This window comes from Chroicocephalus ridibundus, chromosome 1 (assembly GCF_963924245.1).
Source record: "Chroicocephalus ridibundus chromosome 1, bChrRid1.1, whole genome shotgun sequence".
Classification (NCBI taxonomy): Eukaryota; Metazoa; Chordata; class Aves; order Charadriiformes; family Laridae; genus Chroicocephalus; species Chroicocephalus ridibundus.
In genome coordinates this window covers 104,505,223-104,521,768 of record NC_086284.1, presented here as the reverse complement: position 1 = coordinate 104,521,768, position 16,546 = coordinate 104,505,223, and the positions used below count along the sequence as shown (strand labels likewise).

General features: G+C 45.1%; 1 protein-coding gene across 2 annotated transcripts in view; it reads left to right on the top strand.

Moving 5' to 3' along the window:
* Window positions 1–16,546, top strand: part of HUNK (hormonally up-regulated Neu-associated kinase) — a 60,505-nt gene that overhangs the window by 5,782 nt on the left and 38,177 nt on the right. For both annotated transcript variants that reach the window (XM_063346737.1, XM_063346730.1), the window contains exon 2: window positions 14,721–15,013. In XM_063346737.1, the coding sequence (XP_063202807.1) occupies window positions 14,721–15,013 (293 nt within the window). The remainder of the gene's footprint in view (window positions 1–14,720; window positions 15,014–16,546) is intronic.

Genomic DNA, 16,546 nt, shown 5'->3' with positions numbered 1-16,546 from the left:
TTCCCGTGTCTTCCACCACAGACTGCAGGGAACGGAGACTTGGTGGCCAAAGGCCTTTGAGTGTGTTGGGGGGTGAGATCTTGCCCCGTTAATGTTCTCAGTAACCGTGCCTCCCCCTGCGGCATCACTGCTCTTCATCAGGGAAACCAACACTGGTGGGGCCTTCCCACTGGGACTTGCCATTGTCAACCTTGTCTGTATCTCAAGATTGGGGGTTGCCCAAGTAGTAGTACTGGCTTAAAACCTGGGAAATTTGTTATATACTCAGGCACAGTTCTAGGATCTTTACTTTTGTCTGATTTCTGAGTTTTGGGGACGTGAGTGTGTGTGTGTGTGGGTCACTGACTCTCAAACCACCTTGCCAGCCAAATAGGCCAGGAAGTTACTTCCTTGCAAACAAAAGTTGAGTTCCTAAGGTGGTCACTGGTCTTTCAGTTCAACCCTTTCCTTTTTTCTCCCCCAAATATTGTGAGGTAAAACTGAAACTTGGAACGTCTTCATTCATTTTAATGGCTCAGAGGGTAAAGCCATAGGGTCTTAATTTGAAATTTGATCTGTTATTTTATGTTCTTCCTCCAGTGATACTTGTGTATCAGTTTCCTAGATGCGTTCATTCTCTCACTGTAAGTATTTAATTAGTAGTTCTCTTCTTACCTGTTCCTCTCCATACTTTTAAATTTTATCTCTATCCCAAAAAAAAGCTTGTTTTGAAAAGTGCTTACTGCAAATCTGCACAGTGGCCTTCTCCCAGGATATTGTTCACTTTTATTAACGGCTGCCAACTGTTGCAGCGGGATGCTATGCTGCTCTTAATTATATGCAGCAAGGGAACGAAATGATGGTGTTTCTGCAGCGTGAATTTTGATGTTTCCTTGATTCTAAGCGTTTGCTTTCACACTATTCTTTTCACAGAGGTTTGTGTGTGTGTGTGCAGATGCATAGCTTGTATTGAAGCTACTAAACATATGGTTTTGTTAACATCTGATACTTCAGAAATTATTTGAAGGACAGTGCCATGGTTGCAATGGCATCAGTGAGCACTTGGCTGGAAGCAGGACGAGAAGACAGGTTGCTGTGTCAGCATAGTGTTCCCCGATACGTGTTACGGAGCATGCAAGAATTTGAGCATGAGAGAATACATGCCAAATTGCTGACGTGCGCCTAGCTGCTCAGTTTGCTGTACGATCGCCTGCTAACAGTTTGTTATCTGGAGAATAACCAGTTGCATCAGGCACTTGTTATAAAGCCACACTCTTCTCTCTAACCCTTTTCTATGTTGCATACTTGGCGTAAGTTGGAATAGGCTTTAAAATAGGCAAGAGAGCCTAGTTCATTAGTGCGGTCTGTCTTCCAGGAAGACTGCTTTAATAATTTTCAGCTGTAGCTTGCAACTTGTTCTGCAATGAGCTGAATTCATGCACATGTGGCAGTTGCTTATCCTCTTGAGTTAATCTGCTTTCAAGTTTACATTCAGCAGTTTTAAGGATGTCACTAACAGTGCATGTCAGCAATGTGCTGCTTTTCGTATAGACTGTTATAATTCTAGTGGCATATGCGGGATTGAGGGAAGCCAAGTGTTTAGGTTGAATTGACACCAGGTGTAGTTCTTACGCGACGCTCACATCTGGATCCTTGTATTTGTTCTTGCAAGTTTTGTATTTTTAACATACTTAATGATGCGTAAAGCTGTGTGCCTGTTTTTGTAAGCATGTGTTACCTATAAATGTCTTGGTAATTAAAACACGTCTTGCTTTCTACATCTTGCAGTCTGCTGTATCTCTTTTTGTACCAATGAGCTGGAGAATGCTACCGTAGCTTCATGCATTTCAGTGGATGTAACACATTAGGCATCTTTGCCCCTCTGCCCTCGTGAGTCATTTCCTTGGCTGTTGTTGGGAAGATGGAGGTTATTAATGAGCAGCACTTACTCTTCACAAGGATATAACCCCAGAAGGAAAGCAGTCGTGAGATGGTGCGAGAGATCTTCTGGTGGCTGAATTGTAATAATCAGTCTAAACCCCGAGCTGTTGTGTTGTATGACCAATAGTATAAAATGAGCTGAGAGTTTATGTGCTGACTGTGCTACTCTTCAAGGTTATGGAGAACCAGGTAAAACTGTCCAAAGCCAATGACTGGGTAGATAGATACCAGCCAGAAGAATTAAGTGGATTGCTGTGTTGGTGCTCACCTAGTAGCACAGGATACAACTGAACCGAAGCAAACCATTGCTGGCTAAATCCAGACCATCTCAAGTACTCTTCTTCTTACCACGGAGCCACACTTTGCATTACTTCAGCTTCAGATCGGCTTAGCTGTTATTTTTAGATAATCTGAGGAGCCCAAACCCCAAACCTCTCCTTTCTATGGCTCCGTGAAACTACTTCTGCTGTGCTTCCCCGATGGGTTGTCTGGTGGCTGATCTCCCAGAGGATATGAATCTAGTGGTGCCGGTGTCTTCAGGGAGGGTGATGGATGTCGTGCTGATGAAGAGAACTGTGTAGGTTTTTCCAGTAAGCTTTATTGGAGTAAGAGAGAAGCCACCTAGCTTCTCCGGGGCTCGCACTAGGGCGGAGGTACCCGTTTCTAAGCTGATAAGGTGAATCCCTGCAAAACCAGTGCGTTGATCAGCGTTAAGGATCCAGCAGGGAGCAGGATCCAACCTCATCCTCATGGAAAGAGTCTGGGAGGAGTTACCCTGGTGCCCCAGGGAGACCACCTGCAAAAAATTAATAGAAAGCTGGTGCTGCCCTGACCAAAGTTTTCTTTTCTGTCCATGCTTTGCTCCGCTGTTGCAGTGCTGAGCCCTGGGTCTGGCACCTTCAACGCTAGGCCCAAGAGGCTTCTTCTCATTTGCGGTGCAAGATGGGCGCTACTAGCGCTATGAGAAAAATCATTGCAACAAAGAGAACTAAAAAAAGATAAGTTATATATATAATAAAGTTCCTTTGCTCTCTGCCTGTTGTGGAAGATTGTCATGGAAACATTTTTTTTTTCAGAGAATAAATTTATTTTCTGTGAATAATGTCCACAGAGCTAAGGGAGAGAACGTATTATTTATATATAAAAACTTTACTGGAGACACCTTTTTCTTGACTCTCAACAGTTGTCAGTGCTTTATCTACTGTGTTTTAAATCACTACAAAGGAGCGCATTACCTCGGCCTCAAAAGCAGTGGCTTTTGGGTTTTTGTTTGGGTTTTTTTTTTCCTCCTTAGAACCAGGTATTAAAGTGCTTTAAATCAGGGTCTTCCGTAAGTCCAGTTATGCATTTGATCACTAAAATGCGAAACGGGGGTTATTTAATGTGAAACACATTAGGAGTCCGTGAGCAGGAAAATGGGGAGCGGAGTGAGCCTCCAGGTTTCTCCTGCAGGGATCGGTGTTGGAGGAATGTCGTTTGGTATCGCTCCTCTGCTGTTGCTTCCCCACGTGTAACCCGAGATGTTCATCCATCTTGCTGTGACAGAAGAAGTTTTCAGCACTAGGAAGGCAAGTTATGGTTTATCAGAAACAGCTGGATGGGATACGGTTGGCTTGCGACCGAGACATCAACCGTGCCTTGTCATGCCTGGGCTCTGGTGGCTACTTCTTGTCCCGACAGCCTCTTACAGCCACGTCTGGGTGGAGAGGACCTCCGTCTTCCAGCGGTTGGCACACTGGCCTCCTCCAGAGGGGTTGTGAGTAGCCGTCAACTTCTGTCGATGTGAAGGGAGGACCTTGCTGGTCTGATTAGGTTTTCCATCTGCCACCGTGACCACCCGTCAGGCGCCCCGTGCACTTGTGTGGCAGGCCCTGAAAAATGTCTTTCCTGTGAGCTGATCGTACCTTGAGTTCAAAGAGTTTTTTCATACAAAGTGCTGGGCGGTGATTCAGCATGTCAGTCTTACCTTATGAATGGGGGTCAAAAAGCCCTTTTCTGAAAAACAGCAAATATTTGGAAAGTGATACTTTACATGTTAATAATATTTTACATGTTAATAATATTTTACATGTTAATGGCAAGGCAAACCCATCTGTCCCAGGCATTCAGAGACACGCATTCTCCTTGCAGGGGATTGTCTCCGGCCCCGAGGCTGGTTTTGACAAGCTTGTAAGGATTTCTTTTGGAACCTCTTTAGTGCCTCCTCATGTATCTCTGCGCCTGGCTTTCTGCCGCCACTATTTCCATCAGTCTCTGCGTAATCTCTCTTGACTTGTGTAGATATCTTTAGAGACCAGGGAGGTAAAAATGTGCTCCTCTCCCTTGGGGGATGCAGTTATGGCTACCCCATTAATTAGTTGACCAAGAGAGCACTGGAAGGTCACTGGAATGGATTTCTTTCTGCCAGAGGCGAGACAGATCCCCTCCATGACCCACTCAACACAAGCCATGTGTGGTGGATGGGGCTGTGCTTTAGCTGCACCGGTTCCTCCTTCCCAGGCTCCTGGGCTGGGCTCTGACCCTGTGGCATCTGTGGGTTGTACAAATCCTGCTGCTTTGGACATATAGCGCCAAGGGAAAATGTAATTCATGGTGGTTTCTTTTCACGGCGGCTGGGTAGGGGCAGAATTGCAGTACCCACTTTGTCTCAAAACCATCTCCTGCTGGTCACTGTGCTATAAAGACCTGGCCATTTCAGGTGGCAGAGATGCTAGCAGATAAGAATATGTCCGTCTTTCAGCTGTTTGAAAAGGGAGTGAAGCAGAAGATGAGAGGGATGGGGGCAGCTGGCTTTATGGAAACAGCAGAGCAGAAGTATGTCCAGGAAAGGATTATAATAGTTGCCCATGAAGAATGGCATGAAATTACCCATAAATACAATGTGAACTAAAAAGCACGTTGAAGAGAAACACTACTCAGAACTGCTCTCCTCCAGTGAAGCTGAGCTGCTCTATGGAAACGGACCACATCAGACAAGGCATTAGTGGTGTGTTAAGTCAGCAATTACCTCCGCTCTGTTTCCTTCCTTCCTGACTGAAGTAAGAGGAGAGGGGAGGAAGAACCACAGAAGTATGGGGAACGCCACACTGTGTGGAAGGGCACTAAGGTGGAGAGCGTGAGGAAGCCCTGAGGAGTCCGTGCACACAGCCTTGCAATACTGACAGTCTTAAAACCTTCACGTGCTCTTCCCTTGCTCTTAGCGTAGCGGGAGCCCTGTAGTATGTCCTTACGAACACCAGTTCCTCGACACCTGAAAACTCTGTCTCCCCGTGGAAACACTGATTTGACTGTGCTGATACAGTTGGCAGCAGAGCCGTGGGTGAGTTGGGCTGTCTGCAGCAGCGTCAATATTTGCATGACTCCTCCTGACACTTCATGTCTTCTGCGCCGGGGAGCTCCAGCAAGGATGTCAGGGAGAGCCTGCAAAATTTACATCCCTTGATGTGACTGCTGACGGCTCCCAGAGCGTCTTGCCTAGGTCAACCCCCGTCCTCCTGTGTCGTGCCTTGTCCTCCACCGCTCTCCGCAGGGACCAGAGACTCTTTGCATATGTACAGGCCCTGAGGCCCAAAGGGATCCCAGCAATCGTCCTGCCTGACTTCCTATAGAAGATGAGCCCCAGTATTCTCTTCAGGAGCATCAATGTTTTGTTGAGCTATTGCATACTTTTGGAAGAGGGAGGAAAAATTCAAGGTCTGTATTCATCTCTGTAAGATAAGATGTTTCTATGATTACTTCACTGCACCTAAAAAAACATGGATCGCGTTTATAGCCTGGGTTTGCCCAATTTACCTTTTGGGAAGTTAATTTTTATTTTATTAGATTAAAGAACTTTCTGTTATCAGTAATCTTTTCCTCGTGTAGGTACTTGCAGCAAATCATCAAGTCAGTGCTTAACATTCTCCTAATTAAATATTTTGAGCTTCAGTCGGTTACTACGACAAACAGTTCTTGGACCTCAAACTGTTCCTGAAACTCTTTTCAGGAACTCTTTCCAAATTTTTAACATCGTTTTTTTAATTACTGGCACCAGAACTGGATACAGTAATCTAATAATAGTCCCCAGTGCCTTGGACAGGTGTAATTAATACCTTTTCTTACTTTAACAAATACATCCTGCTTATGCGTTGCAGGATTATGTTTAAGTTGGCTGTGGCATCAAGAGGACTTAAGTTCATTTGCTTATCTAAAGTACTCCTGAATCCTTTTCTGCATTGCTGGATACGGTCGTCTTTGGGTTGTAGGTAATGGTAAGATTTTCTTTTTATCCCCTGGCGATTCGATTCTTTTCGTTCAAGCTACCTTGAATCTGAAGTATTTGAGTGAGCATACTCAGAGCTGCTTTCTTATTTAGAAGAGCTTATATTTCTTCGGGGGCTGATTTCAAGCTTTCCTGCCTCTGTCTAGTCTGCCAACAAAAAGAGTGGCCTCCTGCCTACTGAGGCATTTATCCTGCCTCTACAGCAGCTGGTTTTATGTACTGCTAAGCTCAAAACTCTTGGCTTACGCTGGCAGAGATGCAGAAGAAAAGAATACTTTAACAGAAGTGACTCCTCTCTACCTTTTTTTGATGGCTGGTTTTACTAATGTCAGAGCAAATACAAAAGGAAAACTATATATTCAGCTGTCCTACAAAGCGCAGATACAACAACTATCAAAGACTGAACATTGCCACTCAGGTGTGAAGAAAAGAGATGATACTGCTTGTTTAACATACAGCCTCCATGGGTCTCTAATTGTATAGCTACTGAGCAGCCTTTTCACAGAGCATGTATGTGCACATGCACGCACGTGTTTAACTCAGCCTCTGACCCCCTATTCCATTTGCAGCAAGCATACAAGGAAAATATAAAAGGTATCAGATGGCCATTTCCCAGGCCTTAGGACAGGCCTTATTCTTGTGGAAAAGTCTGCCTTTACACATTGCTGTGGGTTTGGATGATTGCTGGCTTCCTTGAAGTGAATGACGAAGCTGTAAGCAGAATGGTTAGGAAGTGGTTACCTTCTTGTGATACTCTCAGAAATGCTCTGCGGTTTTCTTTGAAAGCAGCTCTCGAAAGGAGAAGGGGGTGGTAACGTTTGCTAGGGAACTGGGAAGCCAGGCAGGACAGCTGAAGGGAGTCCCACCAAAAATGCCACCCTGGGAGCCTGCTCAGACAGTTTCTCTGAACTGGGTGGTATGGGCCACAAGATAATCTGGCAAATGCCTAACATCAAGCATATTATCTTTCTTAAAGTTTCCTTGTTTTCATTCCCATGGCGGAAGTTAAGTTTGCGTTTCTGTGATGGTGTGTTGACTCATCCGTGTCTGACAGTGCTAATGGAGGAGCTGTGATTTCTCCCTGTCCTGCGTGGGACATGTGCGGTCCTTTATGAAGGTGTAGAGTTTAGTGATTTCTAGTATGCATTTGCTTTGATCATCCTTTTCTTTAATGCTTTATTTATTAAGATATTGGAACTTGCTATATAAAAAAGGATTCCTTTGCTGTACTGTAAAATTTGCTAAGCTGTAACAGATAAAAGAAAGAATAAACTGTACCCAGTGAATGAAGCTGGCATTTTCTAATCCTTGGATTCAGTTGTGAGAAGCAACTTGTTATATGCCTGGCTGGTTGGTTGCCCAAATTGAGATACCCTTGAAGGGATTGCTTTCAGGACTGTGCTGACAATTGTGCAGGCTTCAAAGTTAGGTCTGTTTAATATGATTTGAATTGGCCACCCAAAATCACCAGCCGGTTTTGAAAACTAAGCTCAGATTTTTGTGGTGAGAACAGTGGTAAAATACAAAGCAAGCTACAAGTGATGCCAGGCAGCTATCGCTGAAAGGATGGAAGAAAAGAATATGAATTCATCGCCTTAGCCTTCTTGGGCACTTCAGAAAAGAGCTGGAGATGGGCTTGCACTAACGATGGCTGTAAAATATCTACATGGTCCGGCTCTTCATCTCATTCTCCTGGCTAAGCTTAAACCAAACAGTAAAGGTTTGTGGGTTTACGTGCAGAAGACTGAGTCTCAGGCCTTCCCGTTGACTGTGCCCTCAGCTGCACCCTGTAGCCTGCGGCTCTGAACTTCATCTGAATGGCCAGGGTGCACCAGGCTTCCCATGGCCCGTGGCCCAGGACAGCGCTGAGAGTCGGCACTGCTGCCTGGCTTGGCATCTTCTTCAGCAGAAGTAGACTCTGGTAAAAAAAGAGGAGGGGAAAAAAAAAACCAACCCAAGGAGGAAAAAAAAAAAAAAAAAGAAAAGGCAGGGGGTTGTCCTGCTGTTGAAGTTGCTTCTCTCATGCTATGTTGGTCTACTGGCCAAATCCCACAGTGCTTGCTGGATTCTTTTTCAAACCAGTTTCCTCTCAATTCAGCTGGAGCTCCCTTTGGCAGCGGTCTGCAGGAACTGCCTTCCCCTTATTTAAAGTTAGGAGAGAATTTGCAGAAGGAAACAATTCAAGTGGTTGGGTAAGTGGGGAAAGCTTTTAAAAAGTCCTCAAAATGTCATACCCTGATTTTGCAAGGTCGCGTGCAGTCTTCTGTTCTCTGTAAGGTTAAACATGTTATAACATTCTTTTCCAGGCAGGGCCATTGCTATGAAGCTGTTCTACATGTTGTTGCAAGTGTCTGACGTGAGTATTGTTCGAGACCTCTTGACTTTGCCTCGGCAAACAGGCCATTGAGAAAACCTGTTTTCCGGCAGACAGGAGGGCTTGCTGCCATTGAGGTGCATCCTTCTGCCAAGAAACAGCCTGTGCAAAGACATCCGAGCTGGCAAGCAAGAAAGCCGAGGTTGAACTCAGAGCTGGGTTCCCTGAGTGCTAATGTACCGTGTGACTGAACTCACTGCTCATCATATGGTTGTTACTTGGGTTTTATTCAGGTGGAGTAATGATGTGTCTTTACTGGTCAAAGTTTGAGATTCACCAGGGAAAGCCAGGTAGAGGGATAGACGATTTTACTGTAAAACCGTGGCTTGAATAGAGCTTGGGGAAGGGGGAAACAACCAACCGAAAACAGAAACCGTATTGCCTTCCATCATTGTTGTATGTAGTTGAAAATAGGTTCTACAGTGGGCTTGGATCTGCCCTCCCTCCCCCCCGTTATTATGTTTTTGTGTTCAGCTTCATCCTGGTATCCAACGTTTGGTTTCCCATCAGCAGTACACTGCAGGCATACAATGCCTTGGATTTCTTATCGAAGCACAACAGAAGTTGAAAAATACAAGTTTTCAAAGCAGGTTTCCAGCACCGAGGAGTATTTATAGAGGGTTGGTCTGAAGGAAAAAAAAGAAAAAGTCTCAGTAAGACTGAGTGGCACTCTGACCAAACGAGACTGCTGCAGAGCAGTCAGGCAGTGGTCTGAATGGACCTTTGCATGTCCTCTGGGTAAGCAAACATCTTTCCCTCACTACCGAAAGCACTACTGCTTGACCTGTGATTTTTCCAAACGTCACTGTCGGGGTTATAAATAGCCAGCAGAAAGAGGCAGTGGGGGGAGAAGATGACTTTGACTTCTGCTCACTGAGCATCTGGAAGTTCCCCCTGCGTGGTGCGACAGACCCATCACCGGCTCCGTGGGCTCGGTGTGCTGTTAGGGTGCAGGTCTGGGGAGATGCCCACCACGAAAGGTGCCTCTTGCAGGGACGTATGGATGCTATGCTGGGGCATAGGATGTGTGTGAGCCACGCTCCGTGCTTTTTTGCGGTTTTATATGTCGGGGCATGACTGTTTACGAAGAGAGTGCAAAATGTGTCTTCTCTGGATGCAGCAGTGATCCAGCAACCAAAGCCCTGGCTTCCAGATTTCTCCAGCCAACGTTTGGGCCTTTAAACGATCTCTTCTTGCTTTTTCTCAGGGCCTTGCTGTGACTGTTTTTGTGCAGTTTGGTGCCAGTCAGCTCCACCCCCCCACACTCCCCCCCCCCGCCATACCCTGCCTCTCTCTTGCAGATTCACAAAGCCTCCTAAAACACTAGCTGGCAAAAATCCTCCGCCCGTGTGTGTGTGTGTGTCAAAGGCGTGCCTTTGTTTGGGTGATGACACGTGCCTGTATTTGCTGATGGTGTTTTAGCTGTTCGGTTCTGTAAGCAATGTCACCGTCTCCTCCGAGGATCTGTGGAGAAGAGCGGTGCTCGCGCTTCCCCCTCACCTCCGCTCCACTACGCCTCAGCCCAACCTGAACTATTTTAGTGCGACGATCGAGAGAAGCAGCAATTGCTCATATGATGTGTCACACCATAAACTTCAGGAAAGTAATTCATTCCAACAGTGTAATTCTAGGACTCGGGAACCAAAAATACGGGCTATTACTCATCTTTCTATCTCATAACACAGAATAACCTAAAACCATTTATTTATTTACACCGCAAAGGTTTAGCCAAAAGCAAAGTGTTGAATGTCAAGAGCTACTGTTCCTACATATTCAGAGTAATTACTTGCTTTATTATTTATTTTTTATTTCTGTGCCCATATTGGTCAAGAGTTCAAGTCAGGAGATAGGCATGATGCAGAGACAAAGAGCCCCTACTTGAAACTCAGGAGAGCAAAACTGAATAACTGGCATGTCTTGAGTAGGTTATGAAAGCTGAAATGTGTTTATTTTATTATTACCTAACATCTACAGTATTTTCTCTACTGAATGTTTTTCCCTTCTGCATGAATGAAATTTTCAGGTGTATGCACACACATGTACACTGTGGAGGAAGCTGTGTATATTAAATGCGTTGGGGCACATTCGGTCTTCACTTACCTTGGTCTAACTCTGGATGAACTCAAAATCGGGGATTTTGAGCTAAGTCAACCCTGGAGTAACTGAGTGCAGAGTTTGTTCCCTAGATTTCCTCTGTATGCTTCAGAGAAAATTCTAAATCAGAGGAAAATCCAAGAAACCCAAACAAGCAAAAAAAACCCACAGGAGCTCTGCCTGAGAGTGCTGACCCCTTTGCACAACCCTCATACCATGGGATGCATTTAATTTAGGAAAGCAAAGTGATCCTACAAGAAAGCAAAAGCAAAAAGAACTTGCAGTGCAAGGGAAAGGGCATTGACTAGGAGGACAGTAGAATAAGTGAAAGGAGTAGTGAAGAAGATGACCCAGGAGGAACAGAGAGGAACAAAAAGCCAGAAGCTGTTATGGAGAACATCCATATAAAAGTTGATAGGCTGCTTTTGTGTTTGGGTCAACTGCAGTTCTTCTTCAGATATATAGAGGTTTCCTTAAAGACCCTGGCTTTGAAATAGTCCCTGAGATAGAGAGGAGAGGCATCTGTCTGAGATGTTTCCAGGATGCCCTGTGCTGCAGCACGGACCTAGACGAGGAGGCAAGGTCCCACAAGCATCCGTCCCATGATGAAACAATATTGCACTGAAGCTAGTTTCCTGCCCATCTCCCGTACAGATGCAAGTCTCCTGTAGTCTTACCTAGTGTTTTGCTTTTCTCTTTCTGCTATGCAAAGCTGTTGCCGAAAAAAACCTCTGGTTTCCCCCGTTGTCAGCTATGTCAGCTGTGCTGGTGGATCTCTTGGACCTCATGCAAAGGGCGCTGAAGGGGGGAAAGGTAGCTTAGAGTTAAGGGTGGGTCTGAAAGCTGGCTTTGCTTGTCTGTTGAGATAGCAAGTACCTGTCAAAATTGAGGAAAAAAATTGTGCTTAAGGCAGAGAAAGCTAATTCTTTGTGACAGTGGAAAAATCATCAAGTAGTCATATAGTTGGCTCTATCTCCTGGGTTCAGGTCGTTGCCCCTGCTCCCCACAGCCGTGCTCAGCCTGAGCAGCAGACATGCCTGCGTTTGGTAATGTGCTTTTTTTTTTAGGTTCATGAACTGGGGATGACTTACTGGTATGGGTAACAGATTATTCTGTTCCATACTGTTAATACTCCACGCTTTGTACCCTGCAACTGTGGAAAATATTGGTGTTTTTTTTAAAAAAACCCAACTTCTGCAGAGATTGTGTTTGCCAGCAAGCAAAGTGGCATCTCATGTTTCTGTAACCCCTGAATTTGTCCTCACCAGAATAACTTCTGTGGTTTGCTATCTAAATAATCCATGCAAGCCTGTGTTCTTGGTCCTATCTCATTAGATGGAAGAACGTTCTAATTTAAGACTGTTTCCTTGGTGAATCACCTGAGGCTTTCAGAAATGGTGAAGTTAAGCTCTGATTTACTTGTTGTTTTATCTTAGGACTAAATGATCTTTCTTTAATGTGACTAGTCAGGAATGTAGCTTCCAGGCGTTTATGGTCCTGATGCTGCTCTGGGCTTCACCCAAGCAGCTGTCTCATGTGTGGTGTTCAGCCTTATCTCTTTATCAAGGGTATTTCATCAGAATGATCTTTTAGCAGCAGAAACGTATCCAGCTAATAACGTGCTCAATGATCCTGACTTCTGGCCCTTAAGACAGGCTATGAAAGCCCCAACTCCTGTAGTTTTATTCTTCAATTCCTCTGCTGGCAAAACTTGACTTTGATTCAAGGTGTTCGTGTCAAAGGGTCTGGGTCTATTTTTGTTGTCATTTTTCCAGACCATATTTTTTGTGGCTTTTGTTCTCTAAAGGAAAACCAAAATGTTCGCTAATGTAACCTTTCCTTTGCTTGCAGAAAAAATAAAGGTAGGGCTAGTCACACTGGGAGCTGTCATGTGCTTGATGTGTGCTTGGCACTTTCTCAAGCTAGGAAGGCAGCCAGGTATGCTTTGAATAAGTTTGTCTCCCTGTTGCCGAAGCCCACGAGCCCGCAGTGCCGTGGGGTGTAATGATGTCATTGGCCGTAGTTGAAAGTGAGTTTTCTGCGAGTAGTTAGTTCATCGGCCATGGGGAAGGATGTTGTATGAGCTGGAGAGGGAGGGAAGCCTCTGGGACTTGTGCTGCTGTCTGGGTGTTAAGGCTGGGGTAAATAAGATTCTGAGGTTTTCCCAACATTTGTTATTCCTTCTCGTTGTAGGACTAACGTAATGCGGGAGATCTTAGAATCAATCATAGAATCATAGAACCGTTTTGGCTGGAAGAGACCTTTAAGATCATCAAGTCCAACCGTTAACATAACACTGCCAAGTTACCGCTACACCATGTGCTTCAGTGCTACATCTGCAAGTCTTTTAAATATCTTCAGGGATGGTAATTCCACCACTTCCCTGGGCAGCCCGTTCCAATGCTTGATAAACATTTCAGTGAAGAAATTTTTCCTGATATCTAATCTAAACCTTCTCTGGCGCAACTTGAGGCCGTTTCCTCTTGTCCTGTCACTTATTACTTGGGAGAAGAGACCGACCCCCACATCTCTACAACCTCCTTTCAGGTAGCTGTAGAGAGCAATAAGGTCTCCTCTAAGCCTCCTTTTCTCCAGGCTAAACAACACCAGTTCCCTCAGCTGCTCCTCATAAGGCTTGTTCTACAGACCCTTCACCAGCTTTGTTGTCCTTCTCTGAACATGCTCCAGCACCTCAATGTCCTTTAGTACCTCAAGATCCTCCAAGGCCAAATCAAAGCAGACAGCAAAGATGCAGGTGCAGCATCTTTGTGCCTCCATCTGGGGGGGAGGGTAGAGGCATTTTGTTGGACCTGTACCCATGCAAACAAGACTCTCTCACATCACGTAAAATTCAGTGTCAGGCAGGAATACCAAGCACCATGTTTCCCCCCACCCCACCGTCATCCTGACAAACAAGCAGCTGTCACTTGGTCAACGATGGGTGAGCTGTGGGGACTGGGTGCTTGCGGTGAAGGAGTGCCTTTGTGGCAGAGCTCTGAGGAGAGGAGGAGCCGGGAGAAGGATTTCACGGTGGCTTTTGTTGCTCAGCTGGCACAAGCTGTTAGATCTTTGTCTGGCGCAAATGACCTGGAAGTGTGCAGCACCCAGCCTAAATAAGAAACCTCAATAAATAAATAAGCATCTGTAAATCTGAGGCAGAAAAAGGCAGATACTTTTATTGCGACTATTTAGTGAATGCATTAAAACAATAAAAGGAACCAGATTCTTTAAGCATGGAAAACAGCCATATCCTAGGCAGTCCCATCCTTTTGTTCTCAGGTGGCTTTCTGCACCAGCAATGAGAAGGAAAGCACTTGGATAGGCGCTAGCACGTGCTGTGTTTTAGGTTGTGGTACGGAGTCTCCTTAGTTTTATTATGTACTTTCATGATGGGTTCCGGTTGACTTGGACATCTCTGAGCAGGTGTGCCACTGAGAACTTGCATTAATAAAAAAAAAAAAAAGTTTTGTCGTCTTGGACTCTGCAGAGTTTCTCGATTGTAGCAGTCACAATGAGATCATCTTTCATGTACATTTTAAAAGAGGAAAAAGAAATGTGCCAGGAGAGTAGTACGAATTTTTTTTTTTTATGGTATGCTTTTATTCTTTTTAATCATGCAAAACTAACACTTGGCTATAGTTTAAGAAACTTGTCATGGAAGCATATCATCTCAAGTCGTATGTCCAAAGCCAGGAAATGCCAAAAATTGCGCTTAAAACTTGTAAACACTAAGCTGAAGACTTTCTGGGAAAGTAAATAAAATAAATGCCCAGTGTGCTAAGTGTTTGAGTATGGTTAATGAGATTGTCTCCTCTCCTTTGTTACCTATTTCCTTGCAATATTTTTTGTCTGTCATCGTACAAGGGAATAAAGAGAGAAATTGTCAGTGGGTTTGGAAAAAGAGCTATTTCTCTGATCTGTGCAGTTGTACCTGAAACCATGGTGTATCAGTTGAGACTGACTTCCTTTTGATTTTTTTTTCTTTTTTCCCTGTGGTTGCTTATACAAGGTTAGAGCAATAAATCATCGGTGTGACTGCTAACAACCCCCTCTCCTCTGTTCTTTCATTAGGTGGCAGTGAAAGTAATTGACAAGAAAAGAGCCAAAAAGGACACGTATGTCACCAAGAATCTGCGACGGGAAGGGCAGATCCAGCAAATGATCCGCCACCCAAATATTGCTCAGCTGCTGGATATACTGGAAACTGAAAACAGCTACTACCTTGTGATGGAGCTGTGCCCTGGTGGCAACTTGATGCACAAGATCTATGAGAAAAAAAGGCTGGAGGAGCATGAAGCGCGCAAATATATCCGGCAGCTTATCCTGGCAGTTGAACATCTTCACCGGGCAGGAGTAGTTCACAGGTAAGCTTAAAAACCCTTTCTGGTTAAAATTTATCTCCGAGCCTCTAAGTGGTATTTTGGCATTTATTTGTATAGTAAAGAGTTTTCCTCATAAAAACATATTCCTGACAGCTTTTTTGGCTAATCTGCATGATACTGCTTAGAGGCTCGTCTTGTAGACGTTAGAAAGTATCTGCAGAAAGCACCTAAGTGAGTGTGTAACTTCAGGTGAGCATGCCGGAGCTGCGCTGACTCCGTGTCCTTAAAGATAAGCCTGTGCTTTCCAAAAGTAGGGCTCTTTTCCTGCAAGTAGCAGTAATTTGCCTCTTGAAAGTGCTGTACCAGCATTAACTAATGAATCATTTCACTATTTCCTTGAGGAGGTGGTTGTGTCTGTTGTTTTACTGGTGGCAACGCAGCAGTATGGGGAGATGAAGTGATTTGCCCAAAGCCTCACAGTGACACCGGTGGGACAAAGCCTGAGTGGGACCACAGAAATCCCTTTCTTCTGCTTCTCTGCTCTTTCTGCTGGTTACATTGCCCCAACAGGACCTCACAAGTTTAAATACTGTGAAGTACAATGCAGAGTGTGCAACTATTTAGTTCATCTCACAATGTCTTCTCAGGAGAGATCCGGAGCTGTTTTGATACATCACTTTCTTTCTTTAGGACCTTTGTTCAATTGATGTATAAGCAGGATGTGGATGTCCTTACAGGGGGGGGAAGCTGTGGAGTTAAAAGTTTACCCGGGCTCAAGGGGAAACAAGACAAGTTCATCAGAGATAAGTCTGCAGAGGGCTGCTGAATAAGGAGTATCTACCTCTGCCTGAAGTCCCTGAGCAGCAAGTAGTAGAGGCAAGGAGAGTCCAGGTGGAGGTATCACACATGATTGCCTCTCCCTTCCTTTCTCCGCTTATGTTCTCTTGGCTCCTATGGAGACAGGAGGATGGCGGGCTGGGTGGACCTTTGGTGTGAGCCGTTATGTCTCCTTTTCTTTTCTTAGGTGTATTTATAGGGTATCGTCTAAGAAGGAGGCTCCACTTTCTAAATTTGGGCCAACAGGGGTTAAGTCCGGACTCCCATGTACTTCCCATATGATGCTGAGCAAGTTGCGTAGACCCCATCCTCTTAGGTTTTGCAGGCACGTAGTAGGAGCTAGGCACCTTTTGAGCATCTGGGTCTTAATTTCCTTGGCTGCACTGACTCCGTATGACTCTGCTGGAGAGCTGCTGTACGCACCCGTCCACAGGGCTGCTGTGCAGGCAGCTGGCAAACTGCCTGAGGACAGCCCACAGCCAGCTCCTCCAGCTGTGCCCAGCTGTGTGCTGAGCTGCCTACCGCTGTGCAACGCTGTTGGGTGCATCTGGCTTGGTGGAACTCCACGTGCTCTGAAAACGGCTTTATTTTTTTTTTTGTCATGAATCTCTCTGCGTGTTCCCTGTGATCCATTAGGGACAGGTGCTACGTGCACATCCAGCCTCAGGTGTACTGAGGTCTTATCTTGAGGTAAATTTCTGGTACCACTGTAATATAAATATTTGAGCAGCCACCAGG